Raw genomic sequence first — 27,594 nt, 5'->3', positions numbered from 1 at the left:
ACTCTGTCAAGAACGTAGGTCACAAAAATTAAGTACGAAAGACGTAGGTTAAGCCCTCAGTTGTCATTAGCCTCTTCCCAGAAACTGAAGGTGGTTTTACAGGGGGACATAATGCAACATGACATAAGTTTAGCAAAAGCAAGTCAACAAGGATGGGACAGAGCTGGGCCTGGACTAAGGCTGAATTGCATAATACAAATGCCCACGCCTGGAACAAGTTGGCAACTCATTCACCTCTGGTTGCTTCTGATTCTACACAGCTGGGATGGGATCTAGGGATCTGGGCCTTTGTTCTTTCTAAAAATCCTCCAGGCGATTTTTACGGGCAGTGAAAAGCACTTCTACAAATAGCTAATGTTTTAAAAAATGAGAAGAAAGATAGTTACACAATCTGGACTCACATTAAGGGCTCAGAGGAAAAAAAAAAGATTACTCCTGGTTCTGAGATCAGACACAAATTTTGTCAAAAGTACTAACACCTGGATTACATTATGTTTTATGTATTATATATAGGGTATAATGTCCTGGATTAGCATCCTTTTAAAACCTGCACTTAAATTCCATTGGGCTTTTTCTTACAAGCATATTTACTGAGCAAAGACAGCATACCAAACCACAATAATGTAAAAATAAGTGTTTATTTTGTGTATATGGTAGTTCTCAGACCCTGTAAACATTCAGCGTTATCCATTCCACTTAAAAACTGCTTTTGAAAAGCTATCTGCCCCACTCTGATTTTCCTAAAAGCTCGTTACTATCATCCTTGATTTTAATGATAAATATTGGCTAGACAATAAACAAGGCTGTTTCTTCTAGTTATAAACTGGCCTTGATATATTCAATTTGCTTTAATAAGTCTTCCCTGAATTGCTGTCACCTTTCAACAGCAGTACCTTGCTGCCCTGCTGTCAAAGTAGATTTCACCCCCAAATGGTTATCTGTAATGAAAGAATACAAAGGTGAACTTTCTCTTAAATTTTCTTTTAAAGATTCATTTTTGGATAGATAAAAAGCAGTCAGAAGTGCAAAACAACATTAACTGTACTCTCACAGTTACAGTCTATAAACTGAGGCATTCATTTCACAGCTCAGAGGATAATTAGCACCTTCAGAGCATACAATCAGTGTGAACAGGCCTAGCCCCCAGATGACTATATTCATCAATGTTCACAAATCCATCCCAAACTGCTGGCATCCCTACATGCCTACTATGTTATAAAGTTTTATATAAAATCCTTTTGCATTTCTTGGAGAAAATTACCTTTCTGATGAAATACTGTTTGCAGTACGAAGCTAGAAAACAATATTAACACATAAAATTAAATCGTTACAGGCATCTAAGTGATGCTTCTGGGAGCCAAAAAGGGGGTATTTCTGCATTTCACGTAAAAAAACATATCAAAAAGCAAATGCTGGGCTTCCCTGGTGGCGCAGTAGTTGAGAGTCCGCCTGCCGATGCAGGGGACACGGGTTCGTGCCCCGGTCCGGGAAGATCCCACATGCCACAGAGCGGCTGGGCCCGTGAGCCATGGCCACTGAGACTGCGAGTCCGGAGCCTGTGCTCCGCGACGGGAGAGGCCACAGCAATGAGAGGCCCGCGTACTGCAAAAAAAAAAAAAAAAAAAAAAAAGAAAGAAAAAAAAAGCAAATGCTTTAAATACATCTTTTTTTCTGAAAGAAATGCCTGCATGAAAATTTTAAGACCATTCCTGACTGCTATCATTTTTAGTAAGCAGCTGAATATAAATTGTAGTGTGAAGGTTAAGATAAAGGATACCCGAATATGTGTAATACATGTGCTTCCTAGTTAGATCTTGTGCAAAATTTATAAATTCCTTTTTTAGAAAGTTTAAAATGAATAGTTTAAAAATCAGAATAACTAATTTGAAATGTTGATTATATCACCTGTCTAGGGTGAAAACATCCTACTCTGTTTTCCTTATTGTGGTATTTATTCCTCTCTTTGTATAGATCTCTAAAAATTAGAACTTCATATGGCTTGGACAATATGGTTTACTGTAATATAAATAAGATATAGTAATATCTAACAATCACAACTGCTGGGATTCTGAGTAGCAAGGAAAACAGGTCTTATAAAGCCTGTGTACTTCATCTGCTGGGGAAATAAAGCCATTCTCAAAGGATGTAAAACTGAGATTACTGACTTAACAAGCTATGTAATCTAAATTCCCCTGACACTCTTCAGTTCTGTCTTAGCTAAGGATAAAGTAAAGGGGGTGATAAGGAAGCAGGCCCAGTAATAGCGGTAAGAGTTGAGAGATGAAGGCTGATCTGCAGGCAGCCTACACGAGGCAGACTGACACTGGTGATGCAGACTCCGTGGCTGCACTAAAATGCTGAAGTGAATGAAGAGGGTAAGCATGACTACAGTGACTTTCCTTCAATGTTGGTTTTGAGTACCTACCACGTGAAATATTCTGAGTCCAGTGCACAACAAATAATTCTGTTAACTAAAGTAGGTATCACAGGACTTCGACGAGGCAACACACACTTTGGTGAGTTGGTTCCTATATATGCCTGTAAACAACAGAACTTCTTTTTCAATGTCCCCTAATTCAGACTGGCCTCTTTGATTATTCAAAATCATTAATGCTTGCCATATGTCATCTATGAGATCCTGTTCCAGAATTAACACTTCAAAACTTTATAGGATGCATCTTAATATCAAAGAAAGATGAAATTAAACAGAGATACATGTGTGCTTGTTAATTCTGATTATGAGTAAAAATACTGATGTTTAAGTTGGCACCTGTGTAGTAAATAACAGAATATTTGTAGAGAAGAAGAAATAGCTGTGAGGAGTATACTTTACAAAACTCAAAGATGACCTCAGAGCTGTGGTCCATGTCTGTGTTCCTCTAGCCACATGGGCTGCAGTCTGGATCCCTTCCACACACCCTCACTGCAGTGCTGGGCTGGACGTGCTGCCTTCCTCTGGGTCGCCTGTGGCGTCAGTCCTGAGCTGGGCCTTTTCCACTGCAGGGGAACCTTCCACACACTCTGGTATCTTTTGGCCAGAGACAGGCTTAGCAGACTGGCTGCTTTCAGTCAGTGTGCTTTCTCCTGAGATTCCACCAATTTCTTTGGGCTTTGTATCCAAAATAGGTGATTCATGCTACAAAGCAGAGAATTACAGTGTTTTAATTGTTTAATTAACATAATGTGAAAGTTCGTAATAAACATGTTCAACAAGTTCCCACACAAATCTGTTATAGCAAACGTTGAACTCTTTCAAGTCCTGGTTCCAGTGCTGGATTGTAATTATATAAATGTTATTAAGCCTCACAGAACTGTACATGGAGGAATGGGAAACTCAGGATATGCCAGGTGGTCTAGTGATGCAGCTTAAGGAAGGGTCAGGAAGACTGGTGACCAGTACTGCTAACTCCTCTTGCTAGGGAGAATAATTCATTCAACAAATATTTACTGAGCATACATTAAGTTCGAGGTGCTGGGGATACAAGACAACAAACAGACAAAAACCCCTGCCCTCCCTGGAATTTACATTTAAGCTGGGGAGAGAATCAGGCAATAACTTAACAAAGTATCATGCTGGGGGTGGGAGGGTTGGATAGCTGTTTAAATTAGGGCGGTCTGAAAAGATGACATGAGCAAAGGCTTGAAGAAATGAACCTTATGAATATATTGGGAACAGCATTCTAGATAGTGAACAGCAAGTACAAAGGCTTGAGTTCAAGGAATAGGCAGGAGGCCCTTGTGGCTGAAGGAGGATGAGGGTGGAGGGGGCGCAGGAGGAGAGAGCAGCGTGGTAACAGAGGTGGGAAGCCCTAGGCCATCTTGATATCTTTGGCTTTCCCTTCAAGTGAGCCCGGAACTCACTGGAGGATTTTTGAGATGAGTGACAGATAACCATTAACTATTAAAGCTGAAAGGAACATCTTAATTTTCTAGACGCAGGCAGATATGTTCTTCTAAGGAACTCCATGGGAAGGGATTCTACAATTTCCTAGATTCTACTGCGCTTCTTACTATTTCTCAAAGGTTTGCGTCTGCAACCTAAACTTTGCAAATGACAATACAAAGTCCTCTCTCAAACAGAAATGGAAATGTCCCTTTAAATGGCCAATAATGGTGGAAAAGAGGCCTCACCATTCCACAGGTAAAAAGTATAGTCTAGCCAGCCAACGATATAAAAGATTTGGGAAAGCGAGGTTTTTGGTCCTTTCCCAGCTCACTCTTCATCTACCTAAGGCTTCAGGGCTCTCCTGCGGGTTGGCTCCCTAAGGCTCCAGGCCTTCAGTGAGGACTTCTCTCTGATCTCTTCAAAGGTAGAAATTTCAGTCATGCTCACTTGTTGGTTTCCTATGAAATGTCATTATGAATTACCATCTGTTCCAACAAATTACTGTTAAATACTATTTAACATAAAAATTAAATCTCATTTCTTCTGAGGAGGCTGGACTAACTTTCAACCAGAAAGGGGGAGAGTGAATAATTATTATCACTGGTGATATAATTAACCATGAAAAGTAAAAGCACTTAACCAAAAGCACTATAGGAAGCACTTACACCTAGTATGAAGGGACAGCGAAATAAACAGTTGCTGACTTACACTGGGTACCACCTTGGGATGCTCTCTCGCCTCTGCGTCTGGTAAATCAAATGCCGGAAGCACTTCAAGGCTCTTGTTGCCAGTCTGAAATCTCAAGTCAACATCTCTCTTTCTCAAAACATCTCTTCTACCCTCACATGTTTTGTCATTAGGGCCTTGCTCAATGGGGCCAATTTGGCCCCTGTAATAGAAATCTGCATCACCTGCTCCACCATGGGGTCTATAATCAATTTCCTGCTGCCATCTTCTTTCACCTGGCTGGAGTGCCTGGGGTGGTTCTCTTTCAGGGCCACCCACATGTCTCAGCATATCAACTGATTTTCCAGCACCATAGCAGAAACTCTAGAAGGAAAAGAAATACATATTCCTGAGTACTTAATGGCTGACTTACAACGAAATTTTGAGGTGCTTTCCACGGTGCCAACAAAATTTCATAACTTGTGGCATTTATAGACATAAACATCTTAATTTCACTGGATTTTCTCTAGATTAATACAGGGCCAGAGTAGCCAATAAAATTTGAGAAATCGCCAAGTATTAAGCAGACATTTCAATCAGCTGGACACATTTTTATTGAATTATAACAGCAGTTAGGCTAAAGCCTAGAAATTTAAAAGGTATTAATTGTCTGATCATTGCTCATGTGTTGTCTACATTCACACGCATCATATAAGGCAAATGCTGAAAATTAAAGTTGTACACCATTATGTAAATATTCTCCTGTAGGTTTATTTTTTACAAACTCGCTTTAGCTACAGCTAAAATTCAACAGGTTTTGAGTCACACCCCAAGGGAAAAACTAGGCAGCAGTTCTCAAAGTGTGGCCCAGGGACCCCTCAGGGGATCTCTGAGACTCTCAGGAATCTGTGAGGTCAAAAGTTTTCATAATACAAAGACATTAGTCTTCTTCACTCTCCTCTTGTACAGCAGAGTCTTGTGGGGCTACAGTGACTGCCTCACTCTGATGGCTCATGCACTGTGTGCTTGTGTATACTTGTATTTTAAAAATTTCTGGTAAATATCAATAAATAAACCTCCCACAAACAAGTGCTCTCTGTGGTGTTCAATTCTGAAGAATACAGAAGGGTCCTGAGAACAAAAAGTTTGAAAACCACTGTACTGGAGATACTACTCTTTGAAGACAGAGCAGCAAAAGGCCTTTTCTTAGGCAGCAGATGAAGCAACAAGCGATGAAGGGGTTTTGCTTATAATTTCAGTCTTAGAGACTAAACTACTACTATACAACTAATGTCACCTAACAAAACTATATCCCTAAACCAATGAATCCTAATCACAAGCCAAAAAACAAAACAAGAATAATTTTTAATAGATCATAGTGAATTTTGTATCCTTAAGGGAAGACAATTCTTTAATAATTTCCCCAGGCACATCTGAGTTCTTTGCATTTTGTTTTATGAGACAACTGCTTTATTAGGGTAAGGGCTGAAAATCAACCAAAAAAAGAGCTGAAGAGACCATGGATGACTGACAAGTAATACTGTAATATTCCTTAATAAATGTCTGCTCCTGTATCCCCCAAATTGTTTCTTAGTACACCCACCTCTTTCTACATCCCTTTCTGATGCTATGTTAAACCCACTGTTCTTCTGTTCTCAGTGCGGCAAAAATTCAGACTGAAATAAGGTCCCCTTTCTCAAAGAAGACATAACTGATATCATGTGTAGTAATTCATGAAGTTTAAAGAACAAATGTTAAAAGAGGGTATTATTCTAAATCACCGCTTTGACATCTACAATCAAACTTGAGAACCGTTTTCTTGCTTAGAGGAATGTACAAGTAAGTATAAACAAACATTTATCACTTAAAAATCATCTTTTCATACCATTAAGCATGACTTAGCCTGATTTACAACATAAAAGAAACCTAATAATTTCAGAGTTGCCTTTTTTCTGTAAATCCTGTTAATTGTTAACAGTGCTATATACTAACCAGGACAGCTAATGCCATAATTATCAGCACTGGAATCTGTAGTAACACTGGGATCTCCTTCATGAGTGCTTTAATAAATTCACCAGTTCCTTTTCCAATATGCTTCAATGGCTCCGTGACAAAGTTGGTGAATGTAACTGCTAGTGCCTACAACAAAAGATAAAAACAACTTAATTTTTTTCCTCAAAGGATTGAGGCATATAGAATAAGCCATAATCAACTGTACTGAGGCTGAAATTATGAAATTCCATACATTTAAATGTTATCATATACTTTTCATGTGAAAATCACTGTGTAATGGAAGTATTTTTTTCTAGAACAAAGGTTTATTATTAGCAAAATGATGGTAAAAAACACTAACAATTTTTAATAAATACAGAGACTTTTTACTTGCTTTGTATAAGTAATTTTCACAAAATATATTCTAACCTTTGTTGGTGGGACCAACCAAATAGGGTTGACTAATAAGAGCTCATAGTATTTTTGGCATGAGTCATCCTTATAGGTCCATGAACTTCTAAGCCATTCTATTTAGAGAAACAAAAACAGTCATTTTTTTAAAAAGTCATATTTCATTCCCAAATAAGACAATATTTTAGTTTTAACTGTCCCTCTCCCCACAACCCCCAATCAATTTTAAATTGTTTTGCAAACAGTCTCCCACTAACAGTGATTTTTAAAAATTTCATCTTATGTCCAAAATGTTTATTTTAAAAATCCATTCAAATTATACAACTCTTATACAGGTAAAATATATTTTATTAAGATTTCTAAAAGGTAAACAAAAACAGTTCTTTACACACACAAAGGAATCCAAGTAAAACTGGGGAAATCTGAGTAAGATTGGTGGCTTGTATCAAAGTCGATATCCTGGTTGTGATACTGCACTATTGTAAGTATGCAAGATGTTACCAGTGGGGGAAGTGGGTAAAGGGTACACAGGATCTCTGTTTCTTACAGCTACCTGTGAACCTACAACTATGTCCAAACAATTTCAATTAAAAATGTCAGTTCTTTACTTATTTTACAAAATAAAGTAGAACATTAGTTCTCTCACTTTTTCTAAATCAGACTCATGTACATTATGTACTAGCAAGAGCTACAGGAGGCATTTAGTTGTCCCCGGAAGCCAGGAAGCAAGGCTGGGCTGGTTTGGCTCCCATATCTTTTCAAGAAAATTAATTTTTTGGACACCTTGATTTGTTGCTGAGATTCTATTCTGGGTCAGTCATTAGAGACTTGCATTTATAAAGAGACTTTGATCATCAAACCATTCCCACTGTTAGATACCTATAACTAAAGGCAGTCAACATTAGTGAGTGTTCATAAAATTTGTAAGAAAAAGTAAAATAATTCCTAATTTTTAAAAAAAACAGTATAGTAAAGCTACAATAAGATTTCACACGTCAATATAAGGAGATTAAATCGAAGATGGAAATGAATTCATATATACATTGATTCACTTCTCTAATAAACTTCTGCTGAGGACCCAGAATGTGCTAGACACTGTGCTAAGGACTAGATGAACAAAAGTGAGTCTAATGCAGGGAGACAGATAATATAAGAGCCAGCAATATACACACTTTCTATCCCTTTCCTGTCACATTACATGAACACAGAAGTCACTGGTCTGAAACCTAAGACGCTTCTTGCCTGTTCTGATACTAAAGATTCAGTCATAGAAAGCCTCCTTCTGGCATTTTATCATTTCTTTGTGATTATTAATATGTTTTTTCATTCTCAGAAATTCTACTCAAAATAAGGCCAAGGGAACCAACACCTTACCCAAGAGACTTCCAGTCCAATCCATGTTCTCAGCACACACATCGTTTAATGGCTCCATCTTGGCAACTTCAGCCTGATGCTGGGCAAAGGCTAGCTGACCAACACCAAAGGGAACCATGAAAGGCTGCTAACAATGAAGGTTACGCCTACACATCCTAAAAACCTTAGTTCAAAGTGTGTCTTCACCATTCACCCAAACCAGATTATTTAAAAATTTTTCACAGAAAAAAATATATTATTTTTTAAAAGTGGCTCTTTTCAGCTCATGGCAAAACAGTCTTAATGCAACAGGTAAAGAACTAACTACAATTGCCTTCTTTATAAAGTAATTATGAGGAGGAAGGAAAACGTTTTTACTAAAAAGATTGTTTTAAAAATTAGTTCAAATATAGCTGATATCATGCCCCCAAAGATAGCTATACATATTAAACGACTACTCATTCTCTTATACAATTCATGACAAAATGGTGTTTTGCTTTGGATGATTTTTAGCACAAATGACAAATATGCCTTTTAAAAATAAAAGCCCCGGGGGAAATCATTGAGAGAACAATTTTCAACCAAACTACCTTATTTCCTCCAATTTGTAAATACTTAGTTCTAGAAGCTATAGAACTTAGAGCTAAGGAAATATCACAATGATTTAATCAGATGAATTCACTGAAAATAGTTGGCTACTTGACCCACCCTGCTAAAAAGGTCTAAAATTTTCCTTAAATGATTATGCTATTTTGACAGGAACAATAATGCTTCTTCAAATTTCTATATATAACGTGGTCCTGATTTTTAAAGAATTAAAAATTTGGAAAAAGTTTATAAAGAAATACCTCGGGGCGTCCCTGGTGGCACAGTGGTTGAGAATCTGCCTGCCAATGCAGGGGACATGGGTTCGAGCCCTGGTCTGGGAAGATCCCACATGCCGCGGAGCAACTAGGCCCGTGAGCCACAACTACTGAGCCTGCGTGTCTGGAGCTTGTGCTCCACAACAAGAGAGGCCGCGACAGTGAGAGGCTCGCACACCGTGATGAAGAGTGGCCCCTGCTCACCACAACTAGAGAAAGCCCTTGCAAAGGAACGAAGACCCAACACAGCCCAAAATAAATAAATAAATAAAATTTAAAAAAATGGTTAAGATGGTAAATTTAAAAAAAAAAAAAAAAAGAAATACCTCAAAATATCTACAGTGATTATCTCTAGGTGGTAAAATTATAGACAATTTTATTTTATTTTTTCGCCACTGCACGCAGCTTGCGGGATCTTAGTTCCCTGACCAGGGATCGAACCCAGGCCCCCAGCAGTGAGAGTGCCGAGTTCTAACCACTGGACTGCCAGGAAATTCCCTAGACAATTTTTAAGAATTAAATTTCTCTGTATCTTTCTATCTTTCCTATCTTCTCTACCATAAATATACCACTTTTATATTCAGAAAATAAACTAATTTTAAAAAACAGTATTTTGGTATCACTTCTAGCAAACAAAAAGACATACCCCAAATTACCTACATGAGAATTTTTCAAGTGTGTCTACATAACTCTATTCTGATTTAGCTGTCCAGATGCCACCCAACATCAGGAATTGGGTTATGAAAATCAGGACTGCACATTTTTCCCCACTAACTGGTCAAGGACCCAAAACACCAGGGACACCTGAGCAGCTGCCAATTTCCTCACCATCACCACCTCTAATCACTGCCTCCTGCCCTCGTCTGAGGCAAGATTATATACTAGCTCTAAATGGATTACAGTCTTTCATTATGAAGTAACGTTTGAAAATTTAAAAACCTTCTATCTATACAATACCTTATATAAATACATCCAATTCCATCCCAAACTGATGAGAAAACTGATGAATAAAACACGTCTCAACTGGGTGTACCAACGAACATATGTCCACAGCTCAGTAGCTACTAACACCACGATGCAGAGCAGACACAGAAGCATCTCAAAAACATAAACAGAATAGAAAGAAGAGTCACCGCCAAGCCATCCTTCCCAAAAACAACACTGATCGTCAGCAAAAACAAAAGAACTGGACTTGAATACGCAAAATCATTTGTACCATTTTGCTGCATGTTCGTCAACCCAGTAACAGTGACTTAGTATGAGTTCTCAACATAATTATGGTGGGGTTTTTAAAGTGTTTTAAAAAACAAAAACATGTTAATCATGTCCCCCTCATCCCATCTTACCATGAATACATTATATGGATCCACTCCAAAGGAATCTTCAAATCGCCACTTCCATGTTTCAAAATTATGAAACTTAAAATTAATTAAAATATCACTTAGTGCATCATCCAAGGCTCCTGGCTTCCAATCCTCTCCACTGAGAAACTTTTGTATTTCTAACAAGGTTTGTCTCTTAAGGATAATCTCGGCATCATAATGCATATCACCTTTGTTTTCATCAGGCTGAATTAAATTTGCCAGAAAAAAAACAAACAGAAAAGGAGAATTTTATCATTACTCAATGAAATATTTTAAGACAAAAGCTAATTTGGAACTAAATATATAATTAGTTCACAATATTTCACAGGTATAAAATAAGAGGAATAATATCTACCTGTCTGACTCACAGGCCAACATGAAAACCAAAGATAATAACGTGAAAAACACTTCAAAAATTATAAAACTCTATGCAAGTAACATACAGTACATTTTACTAAATTACAGTTGATTCCTGCTATCTGCAGTACTTACATTCTATAAAGTCACCCTGAACACTAGTTAGCAAATACTGAACCATGGCTCCTACAGGAAATACAGGGTTAGGTTCCTGCAAGCACATTTTCATCAACCAATCAATTCATAACCCTTTTATGTTACTGTTTAAAGACACCTTAATATAGGGACTTCCCTGCTGGTCCAGTGGGTAAGACTCCACGCTCCCAATGCGGACGGCCCAGGTTCAATCCCTGGTCTGGGAACTAGATCCCACATGCATGCCGCAACTAAGAACCCTGTGTGCTGCAACTAAAAAAAAAAAAACCATCCCGCATGCCACAACTAAGACCCAGCGCAGCCAAAATAAATAAATATTGAAGGAAAAAAAGGAAAGAAATTAAAAATATATATAAATAAAGACACCTTAATATATATACTGTGGATCCATTAACACTGAGCTCATAGCCAACAGCACTATGACTAATGACTGAACTAAGCTTAACTAACAAGGGAATTTTCTTTAAGGCACATCTCAGCCTTCTTGTCCTTAGGAACACTAGACAGCATAACACTTGGGAGATTTTTTTTTTTTTTTTCTGCAGTACGCGGGCCTCTCTCACTGTTGTGGCCTCTCCCGTTGCGGAGCACAGGCTCCGGACGCGCAGGCTCAGCGGCCATGGCTCACGGGCCCAGCTGCTCCGCGGCATGTGGGATCTTCCCAGACCGGGGCACGAACCCGCGTCCCCTGCATCAGCAGGCGGACTCTCAACCACTGCTCCACCAGGGAAGCCCGGGAGATTTTTAAACAGCAAAATTTTAAAAATTAAAAAATGAAAGCCCGAAAAAATAAACAGACCACATAAAAGTACTTGTTTATAACATGAGAGCTGAAAACAAGAAGGCAAAAAATGGCCTTGTTTCACCTCAGCTGAGAATGGGCTCACTGAGCAACTCAAACGTTTTGTCGCTCCGCGCATATCTGAAAGTGACCACAAAAGCAGGAGTACTGATTCTGAGGTTACAAATAAAGTTTAATATTTGAAATATTCAAAAATATGGAATCCACAAATAATGAGGATAAACTATCATTATTTTATGATTCCATTTATGACTTTCCATTTGCTGACACAGTTTTCAAATAGCCTAAAATTTGCAGTAGTACAAATAAGAAAAACAAAAAGGATCTCAAAAAGCAGCAAAATCTGGTTTCCATAAATATGCATGACAGTCACAACTATATTACTGAGAGTTCAGGTTAGCAAAATCATTATAAACATTATCTTTTCTAATAGTAAATACTGATATTTATATTAAAAAGTAAATATAAAATGAGAAAAACCAAAGTGTCATGTAATATCACAAATCATCAGTAAGTATAAAAAAGCATCCATTGATTAATATTTCTAAAAAACCAGGAACGAAATATTCCAAGCATCTCCATCTTGAGTATTTTCTGACTCTACCTGTTTCCTCATCTATAAAATAGACTCTTTTCCACCTTGCACTCAGTTATAAGACTCAAACTGAAGGGTGTACATGTGAGTACATCTGCTTTTACATCTCCAAAATAAGGTGGGATTACTATTCATCTAACACCCCCTTTTTTTAAGTTTTCTTGATGTTTCGACTCCTCAAAGTGAAAACAATGACTCTAAAAAATGGAATCTTAACATTAATCATGAACAGTATGTGCCTGATATGTAATTTCTATAAAGCAGCCTTGCCACAGTAAACAGCTAGGGGGAAAAAACTACTTAAAACACACTTTTCTTTTTCTCCATATGTAATATTACATCATCTGAATAAGAAAGTGTGGAAGTGGTAGAAAACAGGAAGTAAGGACTGGGATAGAATTTCCTTACCAAGTCATGAGTTTATTAAGTTTCTAACTGTTCAGTAAAGTTCAAATAGCAAATTTAAAACAATCTCCCTCTGGACTTCCCCTTCACCTTCCAATACAGGGAGGCGTGTGTTCAATCCCTGGTTGAGGAACTAAGATCCCACATGCTGTGCAGTGCAGCCAAAATTTAAAAAAAAAAAAAAAAACCCCTCTCCCTCCAACTCAATTAAGTGGTAGGGCAGTGCACAGAGTAAGTAAATCCCCATGAACTACAGGAAAAAGAGGAGGGATCTGCACTGCTCACTTGCCTTCCACCAAACCACTGTAAAGCAGGCAGCTGCCTTCAATCCTGCATGAATAGGTTTTGGTAAAAGGGTGAGTCAGGTATTCTCTGTTGAAGCATAATGATGCTTTGCCACTGCTTGATATAATGTGAAATTAATAAATAATGAAAATATCCACTACACTGATTAGTATCACAGCACCAAATACTCACAAGGCCAAGCTTTCTGGTTTCAATTAAAATCTTATTTAAGTATCTCCTAAAAACAGGATTGCTTTGACTTTCACAGTCTTTTCTCATCTGCTTTTCACACTCATCGATCTGTAACCACAAAATAAATACAACATTAGTTAGCGTCAAAGTTTAATGTAATAAGGGTCAAGTTTCTAGCCTAGTGGCCCCATTGAGATCAAAGTAAGGAGCTCGTTATTTTTTATCAAGCTCGCATTAAAATGTAGATCTCACCTGCTTCTTGTGGGTTCTCTTTGCAAAGGGCAAGTAGGCAACAAATAAGGAACACATGTCCCACACTGTACCCTGACTGGCAGTTTTCTTGCTGACTTTCAGCAATTTTAAAACTGAAGATCATGGGCTTCCCTGGTGGTGCAGTGGTTGGGAGTCCGCCTGCCGATACAGGGGACACGGGTTCGTGCCCCGGCCTGGGAGGATCCCACATGCCGCGGAGCGGCTGGGCCCGTGAGCCATGGCCGCTGGGCCTGTGAGCCATGGCCGCTTGGCCTGCGCGTCCGGAGCCTGTGTTCCGCGGCAGGAGAGACCACAACAGTGAGAGGCCCGCGTACCACAAAAAAAAAAAAAAAACCTGAAGATCATGAAACAAGGAAGCAGAGATGTGGACAAGCAGAACATCTGGACCAATCTGCCTCTTCCTAATTCCAAAGTAATGGTTTAACAAAGAATGGAATGAAAGGAAAAAGCGGGGGAAAAATAACCCAGAAAGAGAGGACCAAGAGAAACAGGGATAGCATGAAGCCGGAAAATGAAGGACACAGCAAAGATTTTCTTAAATGTGCATATTACTTTTGGCCTTTTATTAATTTTTCCTGCCAACTATCGATCACCCCCTACCATATGTCAGGAACCATGGCTTCTCCAGAGTGTCCTACACATGGCACTCCCTCTGCACAGAGTCCTTCATTAGAACAGACTTCCTCTGAAATTAGCTCTACAAACACCACCGTGGCCTAGTCTCTGAGGGAGGGTAGTGCACATCTTACAGACATTTAGAACCTGTGAAAAAGTACTTTTTACTTGAGCGTGGACCACAAGTTGCATGGAGCACTGAAGTGGGCTTCAGATGATGAACATACAGAGCAGCACACACAGACTCAGGACAGAAAGACACTCAAGAAGTCACAGGGCAGTCTCCTCTGCTTTCAGGCAAGGTTAACAAACCCTAAGAATTTTTAGTTTCTTTTTAAGAGAAACGATTTTTTAAAAACAAAGACTAAAGACTCCATTTTACCAATCATGTTGTTACAACGTTTGAACCAAAGTCACAAACAATGGAATGAAAAATTTCAGTAAAAAGGCATTTCTCCATTTCCTAACATCCAGCCAAATTAATTCACTACACCACAAAATGCAGTTAAGACTGAAGCAAATTTTATCCAAGCATTTCTTTGCTAGCACTCGGGTGAGAAAACATTCACATTTGGTAAGAACCACAAGCAGCTGCTTATAGATCTCGAATTCAGATATATCTGGATCTCAATTAAAAAGCCCTCCCAATCTCTCAAGCTGGAAACCTCCCTCATTCACGCTAGCCTTCCCTATCCTTTTCCCCTCCTCCCTCAACCATCACAACTTGCTTATTCTACCACGGAAAAGTTGCACGCTTTCCTCTTCTCTTCACCCCGTCACTGCCTCAGTGTGAGCCTCCAGTGTCGCTGGACCTCTGCCATCCCCCCCATCCCAGCCCCCTCCACACTGCCACCAGCACCCTGCCTCACAACCAACTGAGGTGGGTTCCCGCAGCATAACCTGTGTTCAAACTCCCCAGCAATCTTGACTTACTTCCTCTCTCATAAACTCTACTTCAGCCACATAAAGGACTGAATAAATGAATAGCTACCACACACTAAATTATAATAATCCCTTATATTTATAAGAGCAACTCTTATGCTTAGAAACTAGCAGTAGAGCCATTTCTTCATTTGCTATATTTGTTGTTACTACAGCCCAGCATTGCAACAGGTGATAGAGCATCACCTTGTCCCATTCCTTGTCCCAAGAAATTTTCAGTCTTGTAAAGAAATAATTACTGCATAGTGAGATGTTATTACAGCAAAATAGAAGTACTATTTTAAAAATCAAAGGCCAGAGTAACTAAAGAAAAATAACCCATATATATGTCAATTGTAGTTTAGATAGAAACACAAATAATGTTAGCAACGACAGGAAAACAGAGAGCAATTTAACATACTATAAATAATACAAAAATCATGAATAAAAAAACCTAACCTTATAAGTTAAAGAATCAAGTCTGCTGTAACATTCTGACAATTCATCAGCATGTGATAAGTCAGGACTGACCTCTTCTTTCTCTGATATACCATACTTCACCTAAAGCAAAGGAGAGAGAGATTTTCTTTCTTCATAGTTCAGTTGTAAAAATAACCTACAGTTAATGAGACTAAAATTTTTACTTCATCATTTTATGGCTTTGCTCATTATATTCCTCAACTGTATTAAACCACCAAAAAAGTAAGAGCCTCAAATTTATACACTAGCTAAGAACTAAAATCAAATTAGTTTGCTTCTCGACGGGCTTTACATTCAAATTTGAAACAGAAATAAACAGATGAGGTTGAAATCATCTTAGACTAGGAGGCAAGAAGACATTCTGCATGATTGCTAATCATTGATATAGGATTCTCATAGCTCTGTGAAAAACAATAACAAAAGTAGACTATTTCCATCACAGGACTGATAAGGTGTTATACACACATGCATTTTTTAAATACCTGAGATTTTCTCATTGTTCCTGAAGCAGCATCATAGTTAAGCATGTCTGTGGGGTCAATCCAGTCATCATCATGAGCATAAGCAGTTATCAGCCACAGACATTCACAAAAGAGCACAGAACACAGCATCCTGCATGAAGGCTACAAAAATTAATAGATATAGTGAAGTATGATTACTTTTGAAGGAAACTGTTTTAATAAAAACAATCCACTTCCTTCTAGTGTTAAGATAATGCTTTCTTAATAATAACTGAATTAAAAATATTCAGTTAAGTGGTATTCGCATAAAAACACATACACACATGCACACATATTCTATTCTCACTGAGACAAAAAGTATACATAAGATTTTCTAAGTGATTCAGCAATTCCACTTCTAGGTATATCTCCAAGAGAAATGAAAATATACGTCAACATAAAAACTCGTACACAAACATTTATAGTTGCATTATTCACAATAGCCAAAAAGGAGAAACAACCCAAATGTCCCTAAACTGATGAATGAGTACCATACAGTGGAATATTATTAGGCCATAAAAAGGAATGAAGTATTGATACATGCTACAACATGGATGAATCTTGAAAACATCATGCCATGTGAAAAAAACCAGTCACCAAAAACCATGTATTATATGATTCCATTGATACAAAATGTCCAGAATAGGCAAATCTATGCAGATTGGTAGGTATATAAGTTTGAGGATATAATAAGGGACAGAGGGGTGGTAGTTAAATGGTACAGGGTTTTTTTCTGATTGAAGTATAGTTGATTTACAATGTTGTGTTAGTTTCTGCCATACAGCAAAGTGATTCAGTTATACATATGTATACATTCCTTTTTATATTCTTTTCCATTATGGTTTATCACAGGATATTGAATATAGTTCCCTGTGCTATACAGTAGGACCTTGTTATTTATCCGTTCTATATATAATAGTTTGTGTCTGCTAACCCCAAACTCCTAATCCATCCCTGCCCCACCCCTTGGCAACCACAAGTCTGTTCTCTATGTCTGTGAGTCGGTACAGACTTTTTTGGGTTTTTTTTTCAATTTTATTTATTTAATTTATTTATTTTACTTTTGGCTGCATTGGATCTTCGTTGCTGCGTGCGGGCTTTCTCAAGTTTTGGCGAGCAGGGGCTACTCTTCATCGTGGTATGCGGCCTTCTCATTGTGGTGGCTTCTCTTGTTGTGGAGCACGGGCTCTAGGCGTGCAGGCTTTAGTAGCTGTGGCACGCAGGCTCAGCAGTTGTGGCTCGCGGGCTCTAGGGCACAGGCTCAGTAATTGTGGCGCACGCGCTTAGCTGCTCCACGGCATGTGGGATCTTCTCAGACCAGGGCTCGAACCCACGTCCCGTGCATTGGCAGGCGGATTCTTAACCACTCTGCCACCAGGGAAGTCCCCGGTACACAGTTTTTGATGAAAAACTCTGATGAAAAGTTTTAGATAGTGATGAAAAACGATCTAAAATTAACTGTGGTAATGGTTGTACATATCTGTGAATATACTAAAAACTGCTGAATTGTACAATTTAAATGGGTGAATTGTATAGTATGTGAATCATTTCTCAGTAAAACTGTTTTAAAGAAAACAGGTATTTGAACCAAACCCTCCCCATCTCCCATTTTTTTTAAAAAATGGGAAATTTAAAAGGTGCAAAATTAAGATTCAAATGATGTGACTGAACTCTCAAACAGAGAAAACAGCTTGCTTCATCTAAGCCTCTGCATAAACACCCTCAAATCGTATCTCAAAACACAGTATCTCCTCTATTCAAGTGTCCAACACAGTAGTCATTAGCCACATGTGGCTACTGAAATTTAAATTAATTAAGATTAAGTTACATTGAAAGTCAGTTCCTCATTCTCACTAGCTGCATTTCAAGTGCTCAGTTGTCACATACGGCTAGTGGCTACCAAACTGGACAGCGCAGATACAGAATCCTTCCACCACTGCAGAATGTTCTGTCAGACAGCCTCTCTTATACCTTACTCTGAATACGGATCAGGTGGGGGATATTTCTAAGAGGAGAATGCCCTGGGCCCTGCCCATAAATGGCTTACACTCTAGCTGCAGGAATAAAAGTAACTCCAGGCTAAACTAAACACTCTTTTGTGTTCCTGGTGTGCTCTGTTTCTTCTTCTAGAGTATCACACACTGAAATTAACCACTTACTGGGCAGTCTCATCCCTTAGCACCGCGGCTCTCAGTCTTGGCCGTGCATTAGAATCACCTGGGAAGCTTCTTAATCCTCCAATCTTCTGGCCACATCCCAACCCAACTGAATCAGAATCTCTAGGCGAGGGACCCAAGCATTGGGATTTTTAAAGCTCCCCACCGGGTTCCATCACACAATGAAGGTAGAAAACCACTGCACTGTAACGTGAACTTTTCCAGGGAAGGTAACATCTTACTCAAGTCTAAATTCACCTTCCCAATGCCCTCTCCATCTTGCCCCCTCCATCTCTCCAAGCCCAACACTCAGCCCAGTGGCCAGCAAGTGAAAGACATTCAGCAAATGTTTGTTAAGCCGCAAATGCAAATGATCAAAGCCTCAGCAGGGATTCAAAGTGTTTTAGGGGCTCACAGGATGAAGAAGCACATCTGACTGGGAGAAATTGGGGAGATTTCATGGAGGAATGGGCATGGGAAATGGACTTTGAAGTATGGGCAACATTCTAAGAGTATGAGATGAGGGAGGCAGAGACAGAGAGGAAAATGTACTCCTCAGAGACTGGAAACACGAGAATGGACATGGCGGAACACAGAGGTGGAGAGGTGGCTGAGATGACTTTGCAAAAGTAAAAACGCTTATGACTAACTTCACGGGCTAACAATAGCTTTCAAGGGTGATGGGAACTACATTTTGGGAAGATGAAACTAGCATTAAATGTACACTCAGAGAGTTCAACAAGGAGACTTGAGTAGAAAAAGGATGTTGGTCTGAAAGAGTGATGTGGATGAGAACAGAAAGAACCCATCGGACATGTTTAAAAGATTAATTCTATAGACCTCAGCAACTGAATGCACGTAGAAGGAAAGAAAGAGAACGATGGCAGACAGGACTCCAAGATTTTAAGGCCTACCAACAACAAAAATGGTGCTATCATTTTCAGAACGAGAATAAGGTTTTGGGAGAACGTTCAGCACTCTCTTGTTCAACGTTTACAAAATACCTGCTGGATACTGGGCACTGTCGTAAGTGACAGGGCTACCAGGAAACTAGACCAGCCAGGTCTTCTTTAAGAAACTTACACTCTAGTGGGGGATGACAATGGATTGGCAAAAAAAAAAAATTCAGATAGTGATAAGTCATATAAGGAAAATAAAACAAGGCAATGGTGTAGATGGATTAGGTAATGCTGGGTATTTTAGAGAAGGCCTCTGAGGAGAAGAAACATGGCCTCAAATTCTCTATCATTTCCCGCACTGAGAGATGGAGTTTGTTTCCTTTCCTCCTAAATCTGGGCTGGCCGTGTGACCAGCCAAAATACTGTGGTAGAAGTAATGCTGTGTTGGTTCTGGGCCTGGCCTAAACTATACCAGGATCAGCTGCTTCTACTTTACCACTCTGGAACACCTGCTTTTGGGACACCCTCTTGGAACTCAGCCACCACGCTTTGAGAATGCCAAGTCACCTGGAGAGACCACGTGCAGGGGCACACTGAGCTCCCAGTTGGCAGCCAACATCAACGACCAGCCATGTTGGTGAGCCTTCTAGGTGGTTCCAGTCCAATCCCTTGGTAACTGACTTGGTGATCCTGCCAACATCATGTGGAAAAAAATAACTACCCAGCTGAGCTCAGTCAAGCCCCACAAGCCACGGACTCATGAGAGATGATAAAATGGTTGTTGAAAGCCCCTAAACTTTGGGGTGGTTTGTTACACAGTGGTAGATAACCACAACATTTAAACAGAAAAATGATAAGCTAACCTTAGGAAGATTTAGGAAAAGAAAACCCAGAGAGAGGGCATAGCAAGCATAAAGGTCCAAGCAGGGATTATGTTTGAAGCATTCAAAGAACGGGCAAGAAGGCCAGAACAACTGGGTCCTGGGAATGAGTTGGAGGGGAGAATGGGAATAGGCCACAGCAATGAGTGTGGTTTTTACTCTAAGTGTAATAGGAAGCCACCCACTAGAGAGGTTTTTTTTTTTTTGAATTTTTGAATTTTATTTCATTTTTTTATACAGCAGGTTCTTATTAGTTATCCATTTTATACCCATCAGTGTACACATGTCAATCCCAATCTCACAATTCATCACACCACCCCACCAGCCCCCCGCCACTTTCCCCCCTGGTGTCCATACGTTTGTTCTCTACATCTGTGTCTCCACTGGAGTTTGAGTACAGACGAGATAGAATCTGGGTTACATTCTACAATGACTGGGGCTACTATGTGGAGGCTGGAAGAGAAGAGCAAAAGCAAGAGACTAGAAAGGAGGATTTGCAGTAGTCCAGTTGAGAGATGAAGGTGGCATGAACTAAGACAGCAACAAAAGCGATGATAAATGATAAGATTTTTAAAATTTGAGGTAGACATTACCACATGTGGCGAAGACCAGCTAACAGGTCACCAAGCACATTCCATCTTCTTTCTTCTGGACACATGGTAACTACACATCCCAGCCCGTCCTCCAGTTAAGTATGTGACAATTAAGTCCTAGCCAGCACAAAAGCAGTGCAAGGATATGCAACACATCCATGAAAGCCTCCCACACGTGACCCTCCATCAGCTGGCCCCCTCGACCATCAGGGAATGGGGAAGGCACTGAGCCCTAGAGGAGGGCAGCCAAACTAAAGGAGTTGGGACCCTAAATGACCACATGCAAGGCCACCTACTACGTGGGAGCATGTTTTTTGACTTTCATGTGAACAAAAATACATTTCTTTTATGGTAAGCCCTGAGATTTGGGGGTTTGTTTTTTTAACACCATCTTGTGCTACCCTAACTAATCCAGAAATACACTGCAGAAATTGCCGGTAAATTGGACGTAAGAAGTAAGGACAAGAAAAGATTCAGGATGACATCAAGGTTTGTGACCACGGCAACTGGAAGAATGGGAAAGACTGAGGGACACTCAGGTGAGCAGATACCAAGTTCTGACATACCAAGAGCTCTGTTTTAGACACCGTACATTTCAGATGCCTACTAATATCAAAGTGGAGATGTCTAATACACAGTATGGAGCTAAGGAGAGGAGTGGGGCTACAGAAACACAGTTGGGAGCCATCAGGATGTAGATGAGGTTTAAAGCCACAGACTGGATAAGATCACCATAAGATCCATTAAGAAGATAAAAGACTGAGTCCTAGGGCATGCCAACACTTGGAGGTCAGAAAGAAGAGGGGGAACTGACGAGACACTGTCAGTGAGTACTAGTAAGGCAGGAAGAAAACCAGGAGAGGCTGGTATTCCAGAAGCCATGTGAAGAAAGAAGGGAACAGATAACTGTATCAAATGCTGCTGAAAGATCAGGTGATCAGAGGGCAGCAAACTGACCACTGGATTTGGTACAGCAGTTTTTAACAAAGTGTTAGGGACAAGAGCCTGACAGGAATAAAGGAATAATTCAGGTAAAGGTTTGGGGTTAAGATGACATAGTAACTCCTTGCTCCAAAGCACTCCCCGGACTCCTACTTCTGGCCAAGATGGAGTAACAGGGACCAGATTTACCTTCCTGCCTGAACAACCAAGAAAGAACCCTGCATAAAATATGTGAGATGGGCTTCCCTGGTGGCACAGTGGTTGAGAGTCCGTCTGCCGATGCAGGGGACACGGGTTCGTGCCCCGGTCTGGGAAGATCCTCACAAGCGGCTGGGCCCGTGAGCCATGGCCACTGAGCCTGCACGTCCGGAGCCTGTGTCCTGCAACGGGAGAGGCCACAACAGTGAGAGGCCCACATACAGCAAAAAAAAAAAAAAAAAAAAAAATGAGATGGTTTTCAAGAAACTGGACACCAGGCAAGAAAGAATGGTGGTCCTTGAAATATGGGAAACAAACATGGACAGCCCTTCCACTGCCCCAGGCTACTGTCTTAAGTAACCATGGGCACCCAGAGGGGAAACTCAGGGAGAGCCCAGGAGCTGGGATCCTTGAGGAGATGGAGTTGAGTCTGGAGAAATCAAGGCAGCTGGAGTTCAGGAGGGAAATTTGCATAGAGACAGACCTGCAGAGGTCTGCAGAGGGTCCCTGTTACTCCATCTTGGCCCCAGCTCCTTCAAAAACCCTTGAAATTTCCTGAGTGATAGGACTGTCTGTTATGCTAATGAAGTGCCTCATGGTGGGCTCCTAGATAGCTTCAGGTTGGGGAACGGTCATCCAAAAGACCAAGCACATGATTAGAGGGTTGGAACTTTCAGCCATCCAACCTCTGGGGATGAGAGGGCAGCTGGAGACTGAATTCAATCATGTGGCCAATGAATCAATCATGCCTACGGACTGAAACACTGATAAAAACTCTGGACACTGAGGCTCAGAGGAGCTCTCTGGCTGGTGACACAGTGATGTGCTGAGATGGTGACACACCTGGATTCCATGAGGACACAAAAGCTCTGCGTTCTCCCCCACAGACTTTGCCCTATGTGTCTCTTCATTTGGCTGATCTTCATCTATAGCCTTTATAATAAAACCATTAACTGTAGAACTTTCAGTGAGTGGTTCTAGTGAATTACCCAATCTGATGGGGTAATGGGAAGCCCTCAATCTATAGCCAGTTGGTCAGAAGTACAGGGGGCCCCCAAGACATGCATCTGATGTGGGGAAAGTCTTGTAAAGGACTCTGCCCTTAACTTGTGGGGTGTGCAGTAACTGGATAGTTAGGGTCAGAATTGAACTGAATTGGAGGACACAGTGTGTTATCAGAGGAATTGGTATGAGAACAGACTCCCTTGAATATTCAGCACCACACTGATCAGTGCACACATAGGAGGAAAGTACCTGAGGCCTGAGAAAGAATCACGGAAAAGATTCAATTCAAAAACAAAGAGTAAAAATTAATAAATTAGAAAACATGTAATAGAGAAGATAACAAAACCAAAACTTGGTTCTTTGAAATGATGAATAAAATTGATAAACCTATAGTAAGATTAATGAAGAAAAAAAGAAGGCCCCCAAAACCAATATCAAGAAACAGGTTAAATTCATTCATGATTAAAACAAAACACTTAGCAAACCAAGAATAAAAGAAAACTTTGTCAGAGTACTACAGCAAGCATCACACTTGGTGGTAAATATTGAAACCCTTCCCTCTGAGATCAAGAATGAGACAAGGGAGAAGGTACTGGAGGGCTTCTGAGACGATGGCAATGTTCTACTCCTTAACCTGGATGGTAGTTACATAGGTGCTTGCTTTTTAATAATTTGCTAAGGTGAACATTTGTATTTTACACACTTTTCTGTATGTATATTTCACATTTTACAAAAGGTTTTTTTCCCCCCATGGGAAAGACTAATTAAGATATAGTTATGCTTATTTGCAAGGCAGAAATAGAGACACAGATGTAGAGAACAAACTTATGGATACCAAGGGGGGGAAACAGGGGTAGGATGAATTGGGAGATCGGGACATATATACACTACTATGTATAAAATAGATAACAAAAACCTATTGTATAGCACAGGGAACTCTACTCAGTGCTCTGTGGTGGTGACCTAAACGGGAAGGAAATCTAAAAGAGAGGGGATATATGTATACGCATAACTGATTCGCTTTGCTGTACAGCAGAAACTAACACAACATTGTAAAGCAACTATACTCCAATGAAAATTAATTTTAAAAAAGTATTGTTACAGTCTAAACTGCATCCCTCCACCAAATTCATATGTTGAAGTGCTAACCCCCAGCTCTTCAGAATACTGTATTTAAAGGCAGGATCTCTAAATAAGTAATTAAGTTAAAAATGAGGTCATTAGCCCTAATCCAATATTACTCATGTCCTTATAAGCAGAAATTTGGACACAGGTCAGAGGGAAGATGATGTGAAGACAAAGGGAGAAGACGGCCACCTGCAGAGAGGTCACAGAGAAACCCACCCTGCTGACACCTTGATCTTGGACTTCCAGCCTCCAGAACTGTGAGAAAATTAATTTCTGCTGTCTAAGCTGCCCAGTCTGTGGTACTTCGTCAAGGTAGCCCTAGCAAACTAATACAAATTTCTTTAGACATAAAAAAACTAATAAAGTCTACAACCCACAGACTCTTGATATGTTAAAGAAGTTTAACCTCAATGAGGAAAGGTGTGAATAAAAGAAACAACAATGAGCATAGGAACTGATCAAGCATATTGATAAATTTAGTAAACAACTGATAGTTTTTTTAAAAAACCTAACTTTCTATGTTTAAAAATGTAAAGCCAAAATACTAGATAACAATAATGATGGGAAAGGCATCCTAAAATCCCTGTCACGCTCCAGAGATGCTTAGAAATACTGGATAACTGTATTACTTTACTGGGGAAAAAAAAAGAGTTAAGCTAAGGAATAAAGCCTTGAGAAGACCCAAATACAAAAGGAGAGTAAAGACTAATGAGAGTAATAGAAGGCAAGCTAAAAACATGCAGTGTTTTATGCAAGAGGGGCTTAATTTGAAGGAGGTATTAGTCAACTATATTAAATACTTCAGAGAAAATGAGAAAAATAAAGTTTGAAAAAAGCCATTGGATTGGTTAATTAGCTGGTCATCTGTGAACTGACTTTCACAGAATGACAGGGAGAAGCCTAATTCTAAGCAGTTAAGAACTAAGAAGGTGAATAGAGAACAGACTTGTGGTTGCCAAGGGGGAGTGGGTTGGGGGAGGGATGGAGTGGGATGGTGGGGTTAGCAGATGTAAGTTATTATACACGGACTGGATAAACACCAAGGTACTACTCTATAGCACAGAGAACTGTATTCAGTATCCTATGATAAACCATGATGGTAAAGAATTTAAAAGAAGAATGTATATATATATGTATAACTGAATCACTCTGCTGTATGGCAGAAATTAACACAACATTGTAAATCAACTCTACTTCAATGAAAACAAAAAAAAAAAAGAATTAAGGAATTCTCTGGCGGTCCAGTGGTTAGGACTCCGCACTTTTTCACTGTGTGGGCCCGGGTTCAATCCCTGGTCCGGAACTAAGATCCTGTAAGCCGCATGGCGCGGCCAAAAAAAAAAAGAACTAAATAGGTGACAAGGGGAGTGTCTGAACTGAGCAGAGACTAGGAAAAGATGGCAGTGTCTAATATCAAGGCTACAGTTAAGGCTTTTCATAGGCAACAAAGTTTTACATGACTTCATCAATAGAAATGAATGAGGAAGGATGGAAATAAAGGTTCTAAAGCAAAAAGAAGAGAAGCTCAAAGTTCACATTACTGTTTGTATCAACAGGATACTGAAAAAGTCCATTGGAAAGCCCAGAGTGTCCCTGTGCACGCAGAGGCTGGGATGGAGAATGGAGATGTGGAAAAACAGCACTAAAGGGAGCATTCCACAAAGGGAGATGAATCAAAACGCCTGTCAAGCAGCTGAGTTTTGACTATGACCCCCACAAAGTCATGCTATTGGCAACTAGGCTATTTTCTCCAATAATGATCAGCAGATCCAGGGATAGGGTTTAGCAATGCAGAAATGATGGAAGACCAGGAGGTGATGCAGAATAGTGAAATCAGCTGCAAAGTCAGGGCCTCCTGCCAAATCCCTGTGGTCACTGATTTCTCCTTGAGAAATCCTTCAGATAATCTCACACTTCCTCCAAACAAAGCCACATCTAAACCTGGTGGAGATCTTGTTAAGAAACAGATTCTGATTGAGTAAATCTGAGGTGGGCCTGAGATTCTGCATTTCTAACAAGCTCCTAGTGATGGCAGAGACACTGGCCCACAGACCACACTCTGAGTAGCAAAATATTAAGGAAAAGTAACCATCCTATGTTGGTGTAATTCAGTGGTGGCACGTGTTATTCTACCATTTGTCAGTAATAGTCTCTCTCCCTTAGTTCTATTTTTTAAAAATTTTTTCATCTATGTGTCTTTGACACTAATAATGTAAAAATTATTATATAATAGTAACTAGTATTTGATTACTATGTGCGAAAACCTGTTACGTGCATTCATTCATTTAATCCTCACAAGAACTCTTAGAAGTAGTACTATTATTATCTTCATTTTATAGATTAGAAAAACAAGTAACTTGCCCAAGACCACTCAGCTATTAGGTGGTCAAACCCAGACTGGCTCTACCTAAAACTGCCTCTCCAGGGCAAGATGCTAGTGGCATCTTCTGAGAAGATGGAGAGGAGGAACTGCGGGATCCCCACCTCCACAAAGCAGGAAATACGGAGAGTGGACTTTAACAGGAGTTACTAGACTGTACAGCTACCAACAAAGACAGAGATCTCCAAGGAGACTGCCAGCCACTGAGTGGAAATCGGCACAAAGGAGACACACCTGATTTCAATGAATTTACACGTGAAATGAGTAAGACAAAGCTAACTTGGGTATTAGAGTCAACTTCTGTATTAACCTAGAAGTAGCCTGGCATAAAAGTCAGGGTCTTGCAATTTAGTTCGTGTGCGTTGTGCAGTTTCCTGGAACCGTGGTTCTCAAACCTGAAAATATGCATTTCTAAAGGTTCCTCGATGACTACGATGATGATGCCAGTAATGGTGATAAGCTAGTCTGGGGACCACACCTTCATAACCACCATCATAGTGAAAATCGTCATTGTTTTTCACCACCCACTCATAAATATGCATCTCTATTAACATTCAAATTAATTTGGAGTTTTTGAAAACAACTACAAACAAATCCGAGCCATTCTGCTGACGGTATTTGTTCAGATTGTACCTAAAGTTTTCAGAGATAACTGAAGCCAACAAAAGTCAACGTTCGCTCGCGTCTCGCTTTGCCCTTCTTGCCCCTTTTCCCTAGGCCGCTCTATGAATGGCGTAAAGTAAGAGCAACCGCGTGGCACCCAAGACCGCCAACGGGCCGGGGAGATAAGGGGGGCAGGTTTCTCGCTCATCCCGGTCTGCGCCCCGCTCCTAAGTCCCCAGCAGGCCCGGGCGAGCTCGGCCCCCGCCAGCACAGAGGTCCCGGCCTCCCCTGCGTCGCCGCCCGCGGGACCCGCCCAGGCCGAACCGCAGCCTCGCCTGCCGCACAAACACACCCGACCGGGCGGACTCACGTCTCTGGTCGCCAGCTTACCGCTCCGGGAAGACAAACACCTACCCGAGAGGCTGGAGAAGATGGCGAGCCGCCCCCCGAGCCGCCGAGCACTTCAGCGGGGTCCTACCTTTCGCTCGGCCTCATCGACTCGCTCGGCCTGCAGCTGTACGTCCTTCCCGAGTGCGCAGCTGATTGGCCTGCCGAGGGGGCGGGGCCGGCCCCCGTCGGCTTGTTTTAGGCAAGAGTTTTTTTTTACGCTCGTCAGCCGAACTCTGCAAGGGAAGGCTTACACGGAAGCCAAATATATAAAACGGATACGAAGCGTATTTTCTTAGTATCGAT

At 40.4% G+C, this 27,594-nt stretch overlaps 1 protein-coding gene across 5 annotated transcripts; it reads right to left on the bottom strand.

The window, feature by feature from the left end:
• Nucleotides 1–619: 619 nt before the first annotated feature.
• CLCC1 (chloride channel CLIC like 1) lies at nt 620–27,437 on the bottom strand. 5 transcript variants are annotated; one of them, XM_019919940.3, is made up of 11 exons: nt 27,316–27,437; nt 16,099–16,239; nt 15,596–15,697; nt 13,328–13,435; nt 10,518–10,739; nt 10,129–10,269; nt 8,330–8,423; nt 6,974–7,071; nt 6,545–6,691; nt 4,595–4,936; nt 620–3,136 (listed from the first exon to the last, which is right to left on the bottom strand). In XM_019919940.3, the coding sequence occupies exons 2-11, from the start codon at nt 16,225–16,227 to the stop codon at nt 2,921–2,923; spliced, it is 1,599 nt and encodes a 532-aa protein (XP_019775499.1). In that variant the 5' UTR covers nt 16,228–16,239; nt 27,316–27,437; the 3' UTR covers nt 620–2,920. The 5 variants fall into 5 exon arrangements, with proteins under 5 accessions (XP_019775499.1, XP_019775500.1, XP_073666228.1 ...); XM_019919941.3 differs by having other exon boundaries at nt 27,272–27,413; XM_073810127.1 differs by lacking the exons at nt 10,129–10,269; nt 27,316–27,437.
• Nucleotides 27,438–27,594: the final 157 nt, after the last annotated feature.

This window comes from Tursiops truncatus, chromosome 1 (assembly GCF_011762595.2).
Source record: "Tursiops truncatus isolate mTurTru1 chromosome 1, mTurTru1.mat.Y, whole genome shotgun sequence".
Taxonomy (NCBI): Eukaryota; Metazoa; Chordata; class Mammalia; order Artiodactyla; family Delphinidae; genus Tursiops; species Tursiops truncatus.
The sequence above is the reverse complement of the archived record's forward strand: the minus strand, read 5'-3'. Positions and strand labels throughout refer to the sequence as shown.